Below are 22,698 nucleotides of genomic sequence, written 5' to 3' on the forward strand. Positions count from 1 at the left end.
CTCTAAGGGGTTAATCAGCTACATTAGTTAGTAATCCACTGCCTAGTTGACCTGTGATTGCCTGTGCCTTAAACAGACAGCCAATACTAGGGGTTAGCTAAGGCTGTAAGGTTAGTTAACTAGCCATATGACAAAAACTTAACCTAGGTGAACTAGCTAGGTGAAGGGAATTCTCATCCATCTCCATACACTTCATTCCCATCCACAATTTCTTTCCCATGTTCTGTTTTGGTTAAGTTTTTCTTTGTTTCTTTGGTTCTTTAGTTCAATGCCTTAGGCTCACTGCCTTTGTTTAACTTCCACTGTCACTGTCTCACTGCCACTTAGTTACTTGTTTAGATAACTTTAGTCTAGGAAACTTCAATACACCCCAAGTCCCTGTGGAATGATCCCTTGCTTACTTTCTATACTAAAACTTGGCCTTGTATACTTGCAAGAGTTTTTGTGTGTTTTCTAACCACACCAATTATCTTTGCAGAATTGAGAAACTGATAACAAGTTTGTCTTTATATTGGGTACATGAAAAATGTTATTCAAGCAGAATACTCTTGAGTTATGTGTGAAAGATGCATTACCAGTATGTGTGATGTTTAGTGAATTACCATTACCCACATACACTTGTTCTGTGCCTGTATATTCATGAGGGACTGTTAAGTTGTTCATATCTGCTGTGAGATGATTGGTAGCACCAAAATCAGTTACCCATTGGTTGCCATATGATGCTTCAGGAAATTCAATATACGCAGCTTGAGGTTTAGGTTTATTGGTGCTTGGTTTGTAACGGAACCAGCATTTGTCACCTAGGTGACCTTTCTTCTTACAGATTTGACACTTCTCAGCAGTGTTGTTGCTTTGCATAGCAGACTGAAAACGAGGTTGTGACTGAATTTGTTGATAATGAAAAGGTCTTTGATTATGATTGTGGTTGTTGTGTTGGGGTGTTTTTCGACCTGATGTAGATGAAGCAGCAATATGTGCAGTTGGTTGTTGTATTTCCTCAAGTTGACGTGTGATGCGCATATCAAAGTTGAGAAGATGTGAGTAAAACATATCCATGCTCAGGTTCTCCATTGTGCTTAAGGTGGAGACAATCGAATCATAAGCTTGGTTCAACCCATTGCTGATGGATTGTTTCTTTTCATCATCACTGACTGTATATCCGGATGCTGCAAGCTGTGCAAATAGTTCTTTAGCCTCATTTAAAAAGACTCTTAAAGATTTGTTACCTTTGCTTAAGTTGTGCAGCTGCTTTTTGAGATTCATCTGGTGAAACTTTGTCTTTGGAGCATATTCTGCCTCCAATGCATCCCATACCTCCTTAGATGTATTAAGATCACGCACAACCCCAAGACATTCTGGAGTAAGAGTTGAGTTCAGCCATCCAACCAAAAGAGAGTCTTGTTCTTCATATGCAATGAATTCTGGATTTTCAGCATCAGAATCTGGTAGTGTTCTAGGAGGGATAGTTTTTGTACCATCAATAAAGCCAGTTAATCCATGGCCCTTCAGAATTGGTTTAAACTGTGTTTTCCACAGTGGGTAATTGTTTTCTGTTAGCTTAAGAGTTACCAGATGATGGATCTGTACGTTTCTCAGCTAAGTTGTGGTCGACATTTGATGAGTTTTTTTTTTTTTTGAAGTGGTTTGGAAGCGTAGCTTGGATCAAGGCTGATACCAAGTTAGGATATGAGTTTTGGTGAATGACTTCCACACTTAGAACTGTGGAGTCGACTTGTTATTTATATGAAAGTACAATGGTTGTTACAACTGTTCAACCGATTCAAAAGCAACATATGCTATTTTAATTCTAGCTAAAGAACCGTAAGACTAATCTAAAAGCAGATGCATAATACTCGGTCGTTCCTTTATACACGGTCAGCCAGCTGTTTTGATTGAGAGTCTTCAGCAGATGAGACTCTATCCTTAACATTTCGGAAATAAACAACAGTATGAGAAACATTGTTTTAAATGGGATGGTAAAGTATCGTAACTTAATCTCAATATTGGTATGATTCCCCCACTATGGTTTCCTAGTGTTTCTAGGCTTTCGTTGTCTCTGAATGACAACCAATGCCTCTCATCGTTCAGTGAGTGCATAAGACAACCAAAAAAGTTTGCGGCAAGCGGCAAACCTCCACATTTTTTTGCTATCTCCTCACCTATAATTTTCATATTTGGAGTCTCAGATGCTCCACCCGGAGAAAAAGCTTTATTCTTCATAATCGACCAACATTCTGCTTCAGATAATACATTTAGATTGTAAGGAGAAAATAAACCTTGCACCACCGATGCAACTTCTTGACTGCCTGTAGTGACTATAATCTTGCTGCCTACAGAGCCGAAATCTAGGACACTCTTGAGTTTATTCCATTCCATTGGATCTTTATTCCACAAGTCATCTAAAACTAGCAAATATTTTTTTCCTTCCAATTGTTCTCTAACTTTTTCTACTAATACTTCCGGATTCGAGAAGTCTTCGCATTCAGACTTAGTTGCAGACTCCATAATGTTTTTTAAAATTTTAAACAGCTCAATATCATCAGAAATGCATACCCACAAATTTTTTTCGAAGTAGTTTTCTACCGAGTTGTCTTTGTAGATTGATTGAGCTAAAGTTGTTTTGCCAAGTCCGCCCATACCCACTATGGATATGACAGAGGCTTTTTCATGTATGTTAGAATTTGCAGAAGATGATTGCAAAGAAGTTGACTGCGATATGCTCATCGTTGTTAACATCCTTATAATCTTTGATTTATCTTTTTTTCTTCCTACAATTTTTGAAACATCTCCAAAGAATGAACTAGTTAGCCGCTCTTGCTGCTCGTAACGATCACTATTACTACTAGAGGTTTGAAACTGAAATATTTTCATATCAGATGCAATTTTCTTAAATTGTGTATTGATGTCTTTGATTTTATGAGCTATCTTTAAGCCGAAGGCAACTTGATTGGAGGATGAAAAGAAAACTTTTACCTTGTTGTCCTTATTATCAGAATGACGCATAGCTTCGTAAGAAATTTCATCAAGAACGTCATCAGCATCGTAAGAAACTTGCTTGAGCCTTCTTAACCAAAGTAAAACCGCAGCATCGTTCATCTGCTTCCTCTCTGCATCGGATGTTACAGCCGCAATAACCTCCAATGCTTGTTTAAGCCTTTTCAGTTCATCCCCGACACCCCAAGCCAGACTACTCTCACTGCAAACTATAGTAATCAGCTTTTTCAACATTTCAGATGTACCGGCAATAAGAATACCCTCGAGCGCCATTATAAATGGATGTTACTTGAACAGATTTAGAGATTGAGATCGACTTTTTTTTTTTTTTTTTGGAGGAACAAGCAGGTTAAGATTTTATCCAAAAGTACTAAGTAAGCATAAAAAAGAAACAAAAGTAGAGAAGAGAAATGCACAAGAGTGCTGCAAGTTTGAGATTGGATTTGCTATATGATTAATATGCAATAGCAAGGAGAGAAAAAATGCAGAAGATTTGAATAGTGTATGAAGGAATGTGTTATCAGAGTTTGTGTGTGGTATGTATCTATTTGTAGAACTTAATTCCAAATATAATAATCCAATTCGAATATTTGGTTAAGTACAAAGTTAATAAATTAATTGCACGAGAGATCCCCTCGCACTTTTATTATCACACTATCTCACACATTGGACGTCATTTTGTGAATTAAACCAATACTTTGGGGATATATTACTATTACATAGCTCTACTTTTTTATCGAAAATAAACGTATTCCGAGACGTATAACACCATCATCTACTACTTTGAAAATGAGCAGTTGACAATCTGCGGATTTCTGGCCATCGAAATTAAGACCGGTAGATGGTGAGGTTTTATATTTCGGAATGAGCTCATTTTTTATAGGCATGTTGATCTTAGTAACTGGAACATATTCTCAAAATATTATAGTCAAATCCGTTATGGTTTGTTTTTATTTACAAAAATAACGTCCAATATATAAGATAGTGTGATAATAAGAGTGTGGATGGATCCTCGAATTGAAAACCTATACAAAAGTTAATTAATGAGATTACAAAATGTCCACTATACTACTTTTTCTTTCAAGTCAAAATCTGTCGATTAATGAGCGTTCTGCTCGATTATTATTATATACACCCCCAAGCTCTAGATCCACGCCCAACAGGCCCTGGTCGTCTCCTACCATCAAGCTAATCGGATTAATAAGTCGATAATGGTGCATTTGGATCCCAGATCCTGCCGACAAAATAACATGGGAGCACGTTGGGTGAATTTGTTTTACGAATTTACATTGGCCAAGTTGATGATAATAGTTTCAGGTAGTATTTTTTTTTTAGCTTGTTTTAGTTTTCTCCTTTTTATTTACTTCCTGTAGATAAGATAAGAACACAGTCAGCTTGAGGCTTTTAAGCGAATGAAAGACTATCATATGGGTAGCCTGAAAGTTGTAGAAGGCCCCAATTGGCAGATGATCATAGGGAACATCAGCATAAGAGATCAAATTCTTATTACTAAAACCTGAACTTTGATCCAATTTCAGATACTTTAACTATCCGTGGAAGTTCAAACATAATCCACGTGACATTGATGTCTTATTTTGCAGGCAACTAACAGTGATGCCCTTCATCAATACAACTATTTCAATGGCAGAGAACCTGGCAAAATTACTAGTTAAGCAAACATGATACTACGTGTTTCAGGCAATGTGGCATATAAGTTGACCAAAATCACCAGTTTTTCTTCAAGGAAGCAGAATTTAGAAATTTCATGTTGCAGAAAAATATAAACATTACTGGTACTGGCAAGTATTTACAGAAAAATGAACACATTAACAGCCAAGATTTATTAGGCCCGTATGCCACTGCTGAGTTATCAAGCAATGTACTTCTAAATTAACCTCAGCAAATCTATAACCATCAGCACAAGATGAAGAAGATAGATTCACTTAAAACCAGCAGTTACTCTAGATATGGCACCAGACTACTTATCACTGCATCTTCTGCAATAACTCTATAACGGAAGTACGGGATGAATCTATACAATGTAAGACCTAGATATCACCAAGACATATTATTTATCGTGTTTATTGTGTACCACTGTCACTAATTAAACGTGTATGCGTATTATTGACACAAATCTCATTGGAATGACTAGCACAAGAAGGCTCCAAGAGTCCAGTTTTAGATGCCACCGATTGTTGTAGCTTCTGCTGCACCAGACTTGTCATGTTGCTGCTGCAATTCTGTTTCGAGATGCAAGTCTCCACCTGACAAATATTTCCTGAGTACTGTATGGGAAAAGAAAGATGAACAGTTTCGGATTTATGAAAACATAACGGACAAATACTGTCTAATTTGATTTTCAGGTTATGAAAGGAGACTGACTTGTCTTATTTACCATCTCTCCCTCAATAATATCAAAATACTCCTTATGGCAAGTATAACCCATCTGAGAAAAAAATGGTAAGGTTTAGCATATGGATCAGCAATAGTCAGTGACTCATAGCATCATTGATTCAACATTCAAGAAATGAAAAAACTATCGTTCCGTAAAATCTGATTAAGAGTACATATTGTACACTAACATTCAAGAAATGAAAAAATACCGTTCAGTAAAATCTGATTAAGAGTACATATTGTACAATGTACTAGATAGTGTGGGCTTGAGCCAATTTTGCCAACTCATGTAACTAGATGCAGGTAAGGGGGCTCCTTACTGTTTACGCATATGCATAAATCATATAGTAAGTGACTCGTAGTATTGCTGATTCAATGTTCAAGAAATGAAAAATATGGTTCTGTAAACTTTGATGAAGTATACATATTCTAAACTGTCTTAGATAGTGTGGGTTAGAGCCAATTTTGGCAACTCATGTAACTAGATGCAGGTAAGGGCGCTCCTTAGTTATTGGCACATTCAAAGAAATGCCGCCAGTCACTAACAAGTTATCGCATCTTGTTATATGGGGAAAAGGCTTATTACCATATTCAAACTCGAACAATAGAAGGTCTGCATAAAAGTAGCATCAGAACACACAGAAATTGATCGAACTTATGAGATGCTTACTGTTTAAGCATATGTGTAAGCAATAGTCAGTGACTCACAGCCTCACTGATTCAACATTCAAGGAATGAAAAAAATATCGTTCTGTAAAATTTGATTAAGAGTAAATATTGTACACTATCCTAGATAGTGCGAGCTTGAGCCAATTTTGTCAACTCATGTAACTAGATGCAGGTTTCGGCACTCCTTAGTGGTACATTCAGATAGGAATGCCAGTCAGTAACAAGCTATCGCCTAATCTAGGCTCCAGTTATTATTTACCTAGATGCCAATCTACAGCATTAGCGCAGTCTTGTTATATGGGAAAATTGTTTAGTACTGTTCTCAAACTCCAACAATAGAAGGTTCACATAAAAGTAGTACCGGAACACACAGAAATTGATCAAAGTTATGAGGCGCTTACTTGTTTGTGCAATTCGACGTATTTTTGGTTTTCGGAGAGCACATCTACTTCCACATAAAATACCTTGCGACGACTGTTTCAAAACAATTCATTCCATCAGATGATCCTAAACTAGAAACAAAAACAAGCCTCTATAAGAAACATAAACATGTACGCCAGCAGATAAAACTCACTTCTTCTCAGCTCTCTCCTCAACTGCCTTGAGTAACATTCGAATGATGTCTGTGTCACGGAAACGAACTCATTTATCTCACAATGCCTATCAACACCTTTTCCTGTATTACATCCAGCAACTACAAAAAAACAAAAAAAAAATACAAAATACAAAAATGCTGATACTCAGACCCAACTCATCACAATAATCAAGAACCGAGTAAAGTTTGATGCATCAAGAACCCAAATTAAGAATTACTTACTGAAACCAGTAATTCGATTGCCAGGAGATACACAAACAAGAGAGTACTCAGGGAATTTCATCATGATGGACATAAAATCTCTCAAAGGTCCCGTCTACAACAACAACAACACAAATCTATGATCAGTTTGAAATTCATTCATTCATTGATTTGAAATTAACATAAAAAGATTCAAGAAAAGGAGAAATTCTTACATTACCCTGACCCATCGTCATATGGGTTATTTCAAGAAGATCACTACAGCGAAGCTCTCGAATGGTTGTCATTCTCTATAATCTTTATCTCTAATTCTCTCAGAAAGTGTGCAAGAAATGAATTACAATGTCGTTTTCTCTGATAAGAACTCAGAAGTATGCAAGAAACTAAGAACCCAAGTCTAATTCGACCTCAAAATTATCTATGAATGTATGTATTCGACTAAGATTTCTGGGGAAAGAAGAAGAAAAGAGAAGTAGGGTTCTGATTGTTGAGAAGGATTTCTATTTGTAACAAGAAATTGGGGGTTGATTGAGGGAGGGGATATGCAGGTTTTATAGAATGGGGTATGGAGTGGAGGGAGGTTCACTGGTTATAAGTTTCAATTATTTTTCCCCAGAGGGGAAAAAGCCCTCCCATTTTTAAGGGAGCCGGATGCAAGGAAGCCTTCCTCCCCTGCAAGGATGGATACAGCAGCAGCTTCTCTTGCCAAAGTTTGCTATTTTCTCACTAAAGTTGGTTGCCATTTCTCTTAATTTTGATGGGTTGTTCTCAGATTTTTTCGATTGTATTGTTTGATTTGATTTTCTGAAAGGTTTTATCTCTTGCACTCTCTGTTGACCTAAATTCATAGCTTCAGATTCTACATCAATCTGGGGATCATTTTTTTACCTCTTAAAGGTCGATAATACAAGGAACCCTGTTACAGAGCATATAACAAAATTTCAGGGCATACTAAACAAAGACAAAAACGGGTTGGAAATAGTAAATCCAATAACCCCTTAACCAAATATTTTTGGTAATGACAAATTTACCCTTTCTATATTAGTGTATTTAATTTAAATGATTAGTGACTAAGATAATTAAGTTACAAAGTTTGTGTTGATGATAATTTTTGGGGAAAAAAAAGTTAGATTTTTTGGAGAAGAAAGGGAAGTGACGAAAAACTTGTATGTTTATAAGCCAAATCCAGAAGATGGATACAACGATGAGAAACTCAATGCTAACGGTCAGTGACGGAGCCAGGATTTTTCCACAAGGGAGGCGAAGCTAAAATAATTTAACACAAACAGATACAATAATAGAAAGCTACTTAACTTGTACTAGTAATTTAGAAAATGTTACACGTTTATGTTTGAAATCGATAATCGATAATACTGAAAATTTCCTATCAATTTTTTTTCCACAACCAAATAGACTTGTATGTTGGGCATATGTAGACCGTGCGACCCAACTAGTGAAGAAAAATGGCCAAGAACTTCCCGGTGGAAAGCAAAGAAAAAGACTATTGATATTGTTCACTGTAGGAATGCGCTTAATCAGTTGACTGCAGACATCATGACATGGAAACCGTGGGAATCCGCCATTTGTGTTCTTGACTCTGATGTTGGTCGCAATGATTTGGAGATTTCAAACAAAAGGGTTATATTTACTTGGATTGGCAAGGTCAGTTATATGGTTCTATATTATAGAAGACCTATATAAGTAGGAAGTAGAGAGGTCATACATAAGTGTCTGACCTTGTGTCTGACCTATATGAACACAACACGAGTTATTGGTTCTACTTCCGAATTAGTACTTTGTTTTTATATGAACATTATTACTTCAAAGTTATCATTTTATCCTAAGTTGAAGAACTTATTTTCTCTGATTACTGGTAATTTTACAGAATATGTGGTACCTAGGAGAACGATCTTGGAGGCAAAATCATCCTACTTTTGGAATTCCTAGAAATCCACCATTTAAAATTGGCGAGGTCAGTCATGAGAAATCAAAACTTGTGAAAGAAGATGGATGGGTAGATGCAAATATGTTTGTGAAAGCTGTTTCATATAATATGTATCTTCGATATTGGCGACATGTAACTAACTTCCATCAATTCGTGACCAAAGTCGATTGGGTAGTTGAACTACATGGGATTGACGGTAACCGTGTTAAACACCTTATTCAACGACCTGCTCAGCATGTACCTATTCCACCACCACAACAATTATCATAGTAAGTACATCCCGTCATTATATTAAAATATATGGTAATCTCATTTCTTAGTTAATTTTTTTTAAATCGACAGCCTGAAGCTTATAATCTGGTTCAAGAACATGCCGATTTTAATCGTGCGTTTCGCGAGTTTATATTATATGAAACGGAAGACAGGATGATATTTTTAAAGGCAAAAGATGAAGTAATACGAGGACTTGTATCTCGTAACAAATACCTGGAGGATCAGATGCAATCCCGTATGCAACAAACACTGCGTCCTCCTATTGGATTCGGCAGTTTTTCTGAAACTATCCCACCAGCGGTGTGGACTCCAGTGAGTCAAGCATCAACAATGTCGTCTATTAACCCCCTTCCGAGAATGACGTTTATCCCACCAAGGCAAACGCCATCGCATACTCCTACATATTAAGCGCAAACTTTGTTTAATGAATTAGATGCATACTCCTACAGATGACGTTTCTAACTTTGTCACTTTCAATCTGCAATATCTGTTTGGGTACTTTTTAGCCTCCACTTTGGGTAATGTAATGATATGGGATATTATCTCGGTGATGGCATTTATCCACAGATTGCTACTATTGTGATGGCCATTAAACAACCAGATACACCGGAAAAATATAAATTTTCATCGATGCAAGAGGGTGCACGGAAAGATGTAGAGCGTGGATTTGGTGTACTGCAACAACAATTTGCCATTGTCAAACAACCTGCACGAATGTGGAACCCGGATGTGCTTGCCTATATAATGAAAATGGTTATTATTTTACATAATATGATAGTGGAGGATGAGCGTCTTCCCGGCGATTGGCCACATGAATATGACTCACGTAACAGGTCGGCACCGGTGAATATATCGAGGGTAGGTACTGAGGAACTTTCCAGAATGAGAGATGCACATCGGCGTCATGCTATACACAATAAAGAAACACATTTTCGCTTGCGTCAAGATTTAATCGAACACATATGGTCAAATTTTAGAGATAATTATTAAGTTGGGATGGAAATATGTTGTATCGTATTTCTTCATTCGAAAATATGTTGTAACGTTGCTTACTAATGTAATATTTATCATATAAATATTAAAATTCACTAAAATTCACTAGTTTTTTTATTAATGATAAATATTAAGCTTCAACTAATCCGGTAATGCTTTAAGATTGGTTTCTTTTGCGTTGTAGTATTTCCATCTTTCGAAGTTCGAAGTACTTTCTTGTTACAGGGTCCAATGCAGAGACATCCTTCAACATTATGGCTAAGTCACCGTCCGCTTCTTTCTTTAAATCAAGTTTTTCTTGCCTAGCTTGTTTCGTCGCAAACTTTGCCGCATACTTAGCTTGTATTGCTTCAAACTCAGCTTGTCTCTGTCCCATCTTCATTAGTGATTGTGCTTTGTAATGAGCATTGAAACTTTGTTGCTCCTTAATTATATCCTCTAGCATTTCCTCCTGGGCATTGGATTTTGCTCTCCCTGTTTTCTTTAGTTGTTTCGATGCTTTCTTCCCCAACTGACGCTTACGTGTGTTCTCTATATCTCCAATATCTAGATCATCACTGGACTCGCCTGAAATTGTTTCCTCAATATTAGCGTTTTCCTCACCACTCTGAGAATCTTCCATTTGTTGGGCTGAATCAAACACAAACGTCGACCGTCCTGAATATTTGATACTATCTTTTAGAATTTCGTAGCACTCTTCGTGCTTAAATTTTTTGTTACCATTACTTTCTTTGAATCGCTTTCTTATCTCTTCAACCTGTTATTGTTTTGAATACTCATCAGTTCATTTACATGTATATAATTATTAAGGGTGCAAAAATTGACGATTACTTACCTTCAAGACTTCATTCCAGCCACTATGATAATCACCATCAACTTCCAACACTTTTGCAGAATAAAGTGAAACCTCTCTACTTATTCCCTGAAATCGACTCTGGATAGAAGTCCAAGTACGTTTCGGTTTACAAGGCAGGGCTTCTTCCAGCTTAGATTTGATCCGACTCCATAATAATCTTTCTGGTTGATCGGTTCCGGTAGCAGAATCTTGAGATATGGCTAAATGGATTCTACGTATCATTGTATCTTCTTCTGTTGTAAAATTGGGACCGCGTGGTGCCATACTTCCATATTTCTTGAAATAGAAATGATAAATGATAAGATAATAATGGATGCAGAAATAAGTTAGTACTATCAAATGCTATATATAGATATACGAAAGAGCCGTTGCAATGTATCAAACGGTCGGAAAATCAGAAAATCAGTTCCAAAATATAACCGTTGGCGCACGTCTGGGTGTACGCCTGGTAACAGACGCTCGTAATACATGCGCCCAAATCAGGCGTAAATTAAAGTTGCGCCTGCTAACAAACGCTCACAATACGTGCGCCCATTCCAGACGCTCATAATACATGCGCATCACACAGACGCTCATAATACATGCGCCCAAATCAGGCGTTTTTAATAACTGCGTCCCATTGGGACGTACATTCTAATTACGCCTGCTATGGGGCGTATGTTTTATCTCCGCATGGCCCGGCGGTGTTTATAAATACGCCTAATTCAAACGCTATGTATACATCCGCCCCAATATCATACGTTCTTTATACATACGCCCGGTGTGAAGCGCCCACTATACTTCCGTCTCGATTCATACGCTCGTAATAACCCCGACCCACTATTGATCATTTTAGTCTGGGTTGGCGACCACATTTGGTCACAATCCCTAATTCTCTGGACTAAATATGGCTTTACTCCTCACCACTGCGGCACTTTCTGGGACCAAATTTGGGTTTAGTACCCAAATTTGGTCGTGACTGTGATTGCTCTAAAGACTTCGTTATTCATTTTGTTGCAAAGACTAGTTTTAATAATTGCTATCGTCTAAAACACTCCTCCGTGGCAAAAGAAATGTGTAGTACTTTGTGTACATCTTTTCCTTTAACTTCAAAAATAGAAGTTCGATATTACGTTATTGATTAACAAAGAAAATGAAAACGGGCAAGAACATGCGTATAGATTCTTAGGGCTGTTTGGTACAGTTTTGAAAAACAGTTTTCAAAAATAGTTTTCCACTGTTTTAAAAACATACCCTTTTTTCATTGTTTTCATTTTCTAAAAATTGTTTGGTAAACTGTTTTTGAAAACAAGGAAAACCAACTAAATCGGATCAAATGTAAAGATTCGTCTAAGAGATAGTGATATTAGCCATGACTCACTTGCAGTCATTCCCCATCTCTTACTTTGTTCTGAAAAGAAGAAAAGAATAAAGAAAAGAAAAAAAGAGAAAACACAGAAAACAATAATTTGTTGTTTTCATTTTTTTGTTTTTAAAAACAGAAAACAGATAGAAAACATTTTCTGAAAATGTCCTTACCAAACGCGTTTTCTCCTGTTTTCTGTTTTCTCTGTTTTTAAAAACAGAAAACTGTTTTTGAAAACTATATCAAACAGGACCTTACATTTCCAGGTACACTTCCATCCGAATCATCTCCATCCTCATCCATCCGGTACGGAACAATTTAATATTCTATTGTACCTATAATAAGTTGGTTTAGTTAGTAGTACAATGTCAAGCAGTACTAAAACAAAAACGAGACACTGAAAAGTGGAGGGGAACGAGTGAGGCCTTATTAGGATCACAAATCACAACCACCAACCACCGTTCAAAATCCAAATCCTTTAAGAGGATGAATGGTACTTAAATTGTTAGCCAAGTCACGAATTAAGCATGTCATAGGAACTATAATTTTCAGACATCAATTAATCAATACAGAAATCAATTAATTATAAACCCTAGATCTTAAATATGAAAGAAAAACATATTTAGCTCACAATGTGAAATCAAAATTCAATTGATTAACACTAAATTGATAACAACAATTAGAAAAGAAAAATACCTTCAATACGGTCGCTTTCATTATCTCGTCCGATGAAGATTTTAAAACCGCATGAATTATATGTTAATCTCTTGTTCTCTTGATCAATTTATTTCTCAACTCCTCACTGTGATACATATAGTTGCCAAATCCTTATAGCAGAGAAACTAAAAAAAAGAACGTGTTTAATAACCATAACTCCAATACGTGTTTAGGTTAGAAAAGTGGTAACAAGATTTGAGCAATCCACTCCCCACGATAAATCATCGCTAAAATTTTGCTAACAAACTTGGAAAAAAATATCTCTTTAATTTATTCACAATTATTTTAGGAGGCCTGATATAAATTTTTCTTCCTAAACATAGGGAAATTAACTATACTTAATCAAGTTTTGCAAAAAATCAGGGGAGGCGGGAGCCACCCCTATATTACACATAGCCCCGTCCCTGCTAATAGCACACAAGTATACATCCAGATTATGTTTAGTTTCATTTGTGTAGGTTGAAATCATCAAAAAAATGATTTTTTTCACCCAAGTTCGGCGAACCAGAGATAGGTTCGGCTTGAAATTATGAGCCAAGACGAACCTAACTTGTATACTGCAGAAGATGAACAATTCGTCTTACTCGAAATACAATAGTTATTGGTCGAACTTATAGTTTGTCACTTCCGACCTACTTACTAGTTAAACGTTCGGCTAATAAGAAATATTCATTACAGGCCGAACCTTCTCTTGAGAGTTAGGTTCGGTTTTCACTCTAAATATCGTATCAGCTGAACCATATATTTTTCCAAGTTCGGCTCATATTCAAAAAATCATACCAGCCGAACATGTAACTGATTTTCTATATGAAAAAGCGGGGGTACAACAACCTCACCCAATATTTCGATTAGCAATCTGTATGGACTAACTCTAATATACTTTTAAGAGAATCAACTAGACAGTCAGACTCAATCTTAATAAAAAGTATATCAAGGAGTTAATATCTCAGTCTCTCGATTTGATCTTTACTCAAGCAAATAGAAATCTACGAGTCTTTATCAAATACAAGGATAATAACTTGGATGGTGCCAAAGACCAATATCCAAGTGTCAATCAATTTAAATCAACAACCAAAGGTTGGATATTCTAATTGATTGATCTTAACGCACAACCTGTGATATTTCAATTATATAACAAAATATAATGCGGAATAGAAATAACACAGACACCATAAATTTTGTTAACGAGGAAACAGCAAATGCAAAAAAACTCTGGGATCGAGTCCAGATTGAACACCATACTGTATTAAGCCGCTACAGACACTAGCCTACTACAAACTAACTTCGGTTTGGACTGTAGTTGAACCCTAATCAATCTTACACTGATTCAAGGTACAGTTGTGCTCCTTACGTCTCTGATCCCAGTAGGATACTACGCACTTGATTCCCTTAGCTGATCTCACCCACAACTAAGAGTTGCTACGACCCAAAGTCGAAGACTTCAATAAACAAATCTGTATCACACAGAAAATTCTACGATGATAGATAAATCTGTCTCCCACAGATAAACCTCTGAGTTTTGTTCCGTCTTTTGATAAATCAAGGTGAACAGGAACTAATTGATAACCCGGACTTATATTCCCGAGGAACAGCCTAGTATTATCAATCACTCACAATAATCTAAATCGTATGGTAGCGAAACTAGATATTGTGGAATCACAAACGATGAGACGAAGATGTTTGTGATTTCTTTTTATCTTGCTCTATCGGAGATATAATCTCAAGTCAATTATTCAATTGAACTTGTACGATAGAAAATAGAAAGACCAGATCGCTCAACTACAAGAAAGTAGTTTCTTATGGCTTCACAATCCCAATGAAGTATTTCAGTCGTTAACCTACAGGGTCTCGAGAAGAAACCTAAGGTTAAAGGAGAATTGACTCTAGCAAAACCAACTAGTATCACACATGAGATGTGGGGATTAGTTTTTCCAGTTGCTAGATATCTCCTTTATATAGTTTTCAAATAAGGGTTTGCAATCCAAGTTACCTTGGTAACAAAGCATTCAATATTCACCGTTAGATGAAAAACCTGATTCAACCAAGCTAATAACTTTCAACCGTTAGATCGAAACTTAGCTTGTCACACATAAATGAAATGTATTCATTTAGGTTTGAGTAATCGTACCTAAACGTGTACACTTAGTTGGTTCACAAATAGTTAACCAATGATTAGCCATATGAGCACTTTCATATTAACCGTATTCATCTTTCTCATAACTAGTTCAAATGACTCATAAGAACTAGTTCAAGAGTTGTTCAATTGCTTAGGTCATAGACACAATTGAAACAAAATCGGTTTGATTCACTTGAATCAATTCATGAACAATATAACCACGGTTTGCAAATATTGCATTCCTTATAATTTATTGTTTTAAGCTCATGAACTACGATTTGAGAAATAACCATCTTGGGTACGCGTACGGGTATGCGTACCTTAGCTACTGGATTTGAGTTAACAATCTCAGCAGAAATTTTCGGTTCGAAAACTTCCGTGGGTACGCATACGGGTATGCGTACCTAAGGCGACTGGTTTACTAGTTTGCAAACTTACAAACTCAGCAGAAATTTTCGGTTCGAAAACTTCCGCGGGTACGCGTACGAGTATGCGTACTCAACCTGTCTCCTTCACCAATACCGCATGCACACATATGCACGCACTTGGTTTCCGGCACATGGATTTATACACTAATGTGCGAACACACTATATGCTTATATCCATAGTTGGTGATCTCAACTCTACATTTCAATCATTGAAACATTCTTCTATAATGTTATAACAATCGTTATTCACGACTATCGTCATCAAAGCTATTTTCAAGATTGAAACGTTATCATGAATTTCGTCACGGGTAAAGATGAAAATGGTTAAAGCAAAAGCTCACCAACACATATTTTGAGAAAAAGATACGCGAGTAAACTCGGCTCGGAATAGCGAATGTGTATGTATGAAAACTATCATACTTATACGACTTTGTCTCAAGAGTATGAGATAGAATAGACTTTTGAGTGACAGATAAGTTCAAGTCTCCACATACCTTTTTGTCGGATGAAGTTCCACTTATTCCTCTAGTAGTTCTTCATCTTCGTAAGATGATCGTCATGGAGTCTGGAGCTCAAATACACTTAACTATCCTAGACCGAGACTTAGTCATAAGTAAACTAGAAACCAAGACAAATAGTTTTGATCACTAATATTGACAAACATGCTTGAGATAGCAACGCATGCGAGTTCGACCGAGCAGTGCTCTAACACTATAAAACACTTAAATTTATGCACATTTAGGGGTTAGGCTTTTTATTACATATGTTTTCTATTGTGCATCTTTTTCATAGGATGAATCAAACAAAAAAATGGAAATTACTAAAAGTGTTAAGAAAGTGAAGTCTATTGATGGAGAATACCAAGGTCCAAATTCAACTCATTAAAATCAAGGAGATTTTATCTTCAACTTCAAGAGAATGAAAAGACAAACACAACGGAAAAAGTATGAGGGCATTCCGACATCGGACGAAAAAGTTATGTCCAAAATAAGATCGAAAGACTTGAGTCTGCAGAGAGAAGGTTCGGCTGATAACTCATCAGCACGAGCTAGCCGAACCTAGAGCCTGCAAATCAGTATTTTCGAAGTGTTTACAGAGCGAACCTGACAACCACCTGGGATAAATTTCACTTTTCAGTTTCGGTCGGGAAAGGTTGGCAAGGTATTAGCCGAACCTGACACTGTTCTGGGACATATTTGGACACCAAATTGACTTTTATCTCAAGAAAATACGATCCCGGAAGGATTATAAAGCCTAACTTTGAGAGCTTTATACAAGAAGACATCCAAAGCCCTAGGAAGTGAGCCAAATCTCGATGATGAATACGTGGATGAGGAACCCAATGCTACAAATACACATGTGTAGTTAAAAATAATATATTGGATCAGCCGAACCATATATCTTTTAGGTTCGGCTTGTATATTGAATATAATATTAGCCCTAGGAAGTGAACCAAATCTCGATGATGAATACGTGGATGATGAATACGTGGCTCATTTACTTTATATTGGATCAGCCGAACCATATATCTTTTAGGTTCGGCTTGTATATTGAATATAATATTAGCCGAACACGTATTGGATTCTTTTTGAAAAAAGTTAATTTAATACACATTTGGGGGTTCGGCTAAAAACTGATATTTACTGTTAAGCCGAACTGTTCAGAGACACTTTCAGGGTGAAATTTCAAGAACAGTTCGGCTCAAAACTCAACTCAGTTATCAGCCAAACCCGCTACTGTAACCGTCAAAAACCCTAAATTTTTAGTAATTTAACCCATTCAATCAATGAAAAACAACAAATAAGAGATTGGGTTTGAAGGAAATACCTTCTTATCCTCATTTCAGGAGTTGGAGCTTCAATTTTTGGTTGAATTTCCGATTCAATTTTTGTTTCAATTACAGTATTTACACCTTCGTCTTCAATTGGTTCTTCTCCTTCAATTCATGGATTAGAAGAGGATTTAGAACGCCTGACGTCTGCTTTTTTCTTTATACGACCCATTTTGTAGTTCAATTTAATCGACGATCAAATTTTCACGAACCAATAATTAATTACGCCGATGGAAAAAAAATTCTGAGAGAGAAGGGTGGTTCGGTTGGAGGAAGAAAAAGAGATGTTATAGAAACATATTTTGTTTTTTGATTTTAGGTTCAAGGGTATATAGGTAATTGAACTACCCAATAGACACCCCTGATAAGGTCACCTAGGATGGGAAAACTATTTTATATGCCTTGAAGTTTGGTATGCCTAAAACAGGGTTCATCGAGTATCGCGTTGTGGTTTAACTAAGTTCTTATTCCCCTTAAGTAATTTGTCTATTTGCAAAAGTAACAACATACACCCTGAAAAATACTATGCAAAGAATGCAGATTGTGATGCAAGTTATGGCGCTGAAGGCTGAAGTACCTTGCGTTGCTATGATACCATTCAGTCAAGCAGAGACAGAGCTACAATTGGCAGAACAGGGACATGTGCATAATGCAGATTGAGGTGGAGTTAATGGTGCTGAAATGCTCGAGTACTTGGCAGTGCTATCATTCAATCAATCAGAGTCAGGGCTACAAATCTTCCAACCTAGCCAAGTTAAATGCTGTGAATTGCTCAAACCTAGTTAGCACTTTTATTCGATTAAAATTTGATCAACCATACATTTCAGTGATCATAAATGATACAACAACAACAAAAGCTAAGACTAGTACAAATTGCATACCGGCCAAGTCGAAATAAATTATTACAACAAACAATCTAGAGTACATGTGGGCAGCTGACAATAAACTTCTTCGCGCACTAAGCAGTCCTTCCCTATGTGAACCCAAATAAACTTCTTCGCGCACTAAGCTGACTTCAAATAAACTTCTTCCCTTTGTCTTCTCATCAGCAGTCTTTAATAAGAGGCATAGTCTTTCCAGCACCAATTTTAGCAGCAGAACTAGAAAATCTTGGCTTTCCTCTTGGAAGAATAATAGGTCTACAACATAAAAGAATCATGACCAACTCCGTCATAAATGAAACCAAACTTATCCAGACAAATAATGTCTTCCTCCAATTCCAAATCATCATTTTATATAGAGGAAGTTCTGTTTCAAGAACCATGGATGCGGCATATATTTCAGGTATACCGGCGCCAGACTTGTACTGAGCTCTTTGTTCAAGGACCACCTTTAAGCAAGATGTTGGTTCATTTTCCTCATTAGCTAAATGCCTCATCTCAAGGTCAAGAACTTGAGATTCCGATGAAAAGCCTGCCAGGAGGGGAAGACTCTTAATGGATGTTCCGAGAAATCGCAGGAGCTGGCTTTTGAATTTCAACATGCAGGGGTATCTTGAACTTGTTGTGACTATACCATTTGCTGATAATGAATCTACTCTAACCTTCAAACACAAATAGCATCATTGAGTCAGTAATCAGTACGAAAAAACGAACAAATGCAATCAAGAAACTAGACCAAACTCAAATATAGGAGCAAGAAAAGGCATACCTGAAAGACCCCAAGATTCCTATTGTAGTCAGATTCTGGCATTGTCAATGAGACTGTTAGCTTCAAGTTACGATGAGGAGGAATTACTCGCATCGAAGGCTCGCCTACAACGTAATTTCCAACTTCAAACTTGTCACCTTCATGACTAGGACACCCAGTAATTGGTACCAGAGCAACTGGCGCACTCTTTGTGTAATCGAAATTCAACACCTCGGTCGTTTTAATCGGTTCTTCAACAATGTGCCCCATAACAAGCCCACCAATTACGAACCCGGACAGTAGAATGCCGAACAGCACAGCAAATACATAAGCTGACCAGAGCAATCCCCAAGCGAGTTTTATTCCCAACTTTCTAATTGATTTTTCTCCGGTTACTTTGTAAAACAAAAATGGAACAATTCCACCACCCAAATTCAAGAACTTCCTAGTTGTTCGTTTCAAAATCCATTTGACAAAGCCTAATGGATTGGTGACAAACATGAATGAACAATACATGAACCAAAGTGGAAAAGTGAAGAAATTGATAAATAAGTTGAGTTGAAATCCAATGGTTTTGATCACTAGTCCTGAAACCAAATCCAGAGCATAGTTTGATAAAGAATCATCAAATGCCTTGGTGTTTGTTAAATGGTAAGAACTTTGGTTTATTTCTTGATGATTCTGGTATTTGTCTACCTGTTTTTTATCTTCGAAATGAATAAAATTTTCCTTTTTCTCTCCAGAAGGGAATGTCATTTCATTAGAAATCTGATCAGCTTTACTCATTTCCGAGATCAGAACGGAATTTTTAGGACCACAAGAATCCTTCATATCATCAAAACTCTGTCTACGGCTAGAACGAGAAGAAGAACGACGTCTAAAAGTACTTTTGGTGAAGGGTGGTGATTCGGAGGATTGTTTGAGTTTGAATAGAATTACCTCATCATCAGCTCCATTTTCGACGAACTCAAGACGATAAAGATTATCCGACAATCGCAATGATTCTTCTCCTGATAATGCTTTAGCCTTTTTGGCCATAATTCTTTTGTCTTTGAAAAGAAAATTGTCTAGGAAGTCGAAGAATGGAACAGAGTGATTATAGTTATATACTATATTTAGATTCTCCATTAATGGGGATGAGGAAATGTTGATCTAAAGTTAGAGTTTCTGATAGTTTTCATCATTAGGATGAAAAACTCAGGAGAGAAGGAAGAAAGATGAGTTTTTCATTTGATTTGGGGAGAGGAAGAAGATGAAGTGATGAGAAAAACGTAAATGGTGTTTTTATAGGAAGAAGATGGTGGTGACGTTAAGATGCATTATTAACATGCATGAAGACATGAAGCGCGTAAGTTTGCACTCGGATTGAGAAGATACGTTGATCGATAACACTTATCTAATCTTTCTTTGCAACATTGTCCCTTTCATTGTATTTTTGTATATAGAATGAACTACGAGCATCTCCAATGCTAGCCAGGTGTGGAGGTCATAAAAAGGTATGACACGTAGAATTTACTACTTTTTTCACCAAAATTTCATTTTCAATGCAGTCATTGGGAAATGTGACATGTCATGTGGGGAAGAGAAAGTCTAAATAAGATCTTCTTGGTAAGAACATCTCCAAAAGATCATGGGGTCTCCATAATTGCTAAAAATCCTATGTGTCATTTTTATTTAGTCCTTTAACTTATGGGGTCTATAAATAGAGTAAATATAGGACCTCATATCTAAAAGACCATCTCCAACAGTAGAGATTTTTTTGAAAAATATTAAAAATATGACGTGGAGGTGGAGGTGGAGCCGGAGGTGTGGATAACATTTTCTTGAACACCTTCATATTTAGTAATTGGTCCCTCCTAATTTGTAGGACCCTACTATTGGAGATGGATTTATGCCAAACGGAGGTCTAAAATTCTATGTGTCACTGAAAACAAAAAAGTTCACCCAACGTTGGAGATGCTCTAACCTTGGGTCTAAGTCCACATCATCAATTTGTCTCTATGTTAATTTAATAGATAAAACCTTGAGGATTGGAGATGATTTTTGTGTTGAAAGGTCTTAATTTTATTTGTTTTATCCATATGTGAATGACCTCCAGAAAAAATGTGATATTTAAACCTCCACATATGATGATCTCCACCCCTGACATTGGAGATGCTCTAAGTAGGACGACGTACCGCAATGGTAACGCCATTGGGTGACAAATAATAATGCCAATAGGTGCCCTCCTGCTTGGCTAATTTAACCCTTTGATCCTAATCCAAGCAGAACAATGTCCCTAAGATGGAACACGCAATTGCGGGATATGGAAACTAATCGGGGATATGAATTAATATTCTCATCAAATAGTTCCCGTTAAGGGGTATTTTTTAAGGGTAGAAATACTAGACTACCTTTTAAGTTCTCTTCTCCTTTTCTGCCGGATCCCATTTTGAAAACGATATTTTTTCACTTTGGTGGTATTGTATTAGTGATGAAGACCATGCCGGAAGTGATTTTTTTTTTACATCGACGGTATTGTATTAGTGATGAAGACCATGCCGGAAGTGATGAAGACCATGCCAGAAAATGGTATCGGCGTGCTCGACAAATAACTTACAATACCGGCACTGTAAGTTGGGAGTACCAATTTTCTGTACATTTGGTAACATCTGTCGGCATTTTGTAAGTTGGGAGTACTTATTTTTTAACCAAATTCCTATTACCTCAAAAAATTTCATTTTACTCTCACCCAAGTGAAGTGATTATGATTTATATTAGTCATTATCAAACTAATCTATTAATTTAGCTAATTATAATGAACCACTAAATATGATTAGTGATGGATAGATTAGGAATTAGCCAAAATACATGGATAGGGGTAACTCTGATTTACTATTTAAATCCCTATTTTTTCCTATTGTTATATCCCCAATTGCGTGTTCCTAAAACACCATACCTGATTTATCTAAATAATATTGTGATCTAAATGTGCCAAGTGACGCAAAACCTGCCTCGTAACCTAAAATATGCACTTTTATAACTCAAAAGTTATCATAGTATCCAAATCCAATCTTGTGATTCAAAATTTGCTAAGTAAAGCAAACTCTTCCTTGTAACCCTAAGATATACACTATTATAACTCAAAAATTACGATAGTATATAAATTCTTACTTATTATTTGTTCGCAAAATAATTCATACTAATATTAAACGACCAGCTTACAACTATGTCTTGAGAAAAAGGAATCTAAAAGTTCACAACAAAAATTTACATAAATTCAATGTAAATTAAGGATATCCGGATTTTCAGGTCTAGTGACAATTTAGGCCTTAAATTAAAATGTAAAACATTTCCCCAACCCATAAATGGAACCTTTCTTGGCTAAACAGTCAATCGAGAAATTGAACTCTCTACAACAAAACCTAAAATGAATTTGATGGAGAAATCCTTAGATAATCTTCCATCCGGACCAAAAAACCCAAGCCAACTTCCTATTCGTAAAGGTAGGATTTAGTCTTTACTATAACATTGAATCTTTGAGATTCAATAGTTTGTCATGATTTCAATAATATAATTAATAAATCGCATCTCTGACCCATAATCTGCAACTATGACCTATAGTTTATTATTGATCCAAAATCTGTCATTACCGGGTGTCACTGTGGTACAATGACGAAAGTTGCTGGGTGATGATACCGACGACTTGAGTTCGAAACTTGTTAGCCTCGAG

At 36.5% G+C, this 22,698-nt stretch overlaps 3 protein-coding genes across 4 annotated transcripts; all 3 read right to left on the reverse strand.

Moving 5' to 3' along the window:
* Positions 1-1,691: 1,691 nt before the first annotated feature.
* LOC113361325 (putative disease resistance protein RGA4) lies at positions 1,692-3,491 on the reverse strand. The gene has a single exon (XM_026604598.1). It carries the CDS (start codon positions 3,265-3,267, stop codon positions 1,924-1,926), a length of 1,344 nt encoding a protein of 447 aa, XP_026460383.1. The 5' UTR covers positions 3,268-3,491; the 3' UTR covers positions 1,692-1,923.
* A 1,271-nt stretch (positions 3,492-4,762) lies between these two features.
* On the reverse strand, positions 4,763-7,735 carry LOC113361326. Of its 2 annotated transcripts, XM_026604599.1 has the most exons (6): positions 7,069-7,735; positions 6,875-6,968; positions 6,632-6,751; positions 6,459-6,531; positions 5,390-5,440; positions 4,763-5,279 (listed from the first exon to the last, which is right to left on the reverse strand). In XM_026604599.1, the coding sequence occupies exons 3-6, from the start codon at positions 6,667-6,669 to the stop codon at positions 5,076-5,078; spliced, it is 366 nt and encodes a 121-aa protein (XP_026460384.1). In that variant the 5' UTR covers positions 6,670-6,751; positions 6,875-6,968; positions 7,069-7,735; the 3' UTR covers positions 4,763-5,075. The 2 variants fall into 2 exon arrangements, with proteins under 2 accessions (XP_026460384.1, XP_026460385.1); XM_026604600.1 differs by having other exon boundaries at positions 4,763-5,440.
* Positions 7,736-18,125: 10,390 nt separating this feature from the next.
* LOC113356360 (seipin-2-like) lies at positions 18,126-20,729 on the reverse strand. Its single transcript, XM_026599477.1, has 2 exons — positions 19,008-20,729; positions 18,126-18,900 (listed from the first exon to the last, which is right to left on the reverse strand). Exons 1-2 carry the CDS (start codon positions 20,112-20,114, stop codon positions 18,403-18,405), a joined length of 1,605 nt encoding a protein of 534 aa, XP_026455262.1. The 5' UTR covers positions 20,115-20,729; the 3' UTR covers positions 18,126-18,402.
* Between the last annotated feature and the right edge of the window lie 1,969 nt (positions 20,730-22,698).

Source organism: Papaver somniferum, chromosome 3 (genome assembly GCF_003573695.1).
Source record: "Papaver somniferum cultivar HN1 chromosome 3, ASM357369v1, whole genome shotgun sequence".
NCBI classification, from domain to species: Eukaryota; Viridiplantae; Streptophyta; class Magnoliopsida; order Ranunculales; family Papaveraceae; genus Papaver; species Papaver somniferum.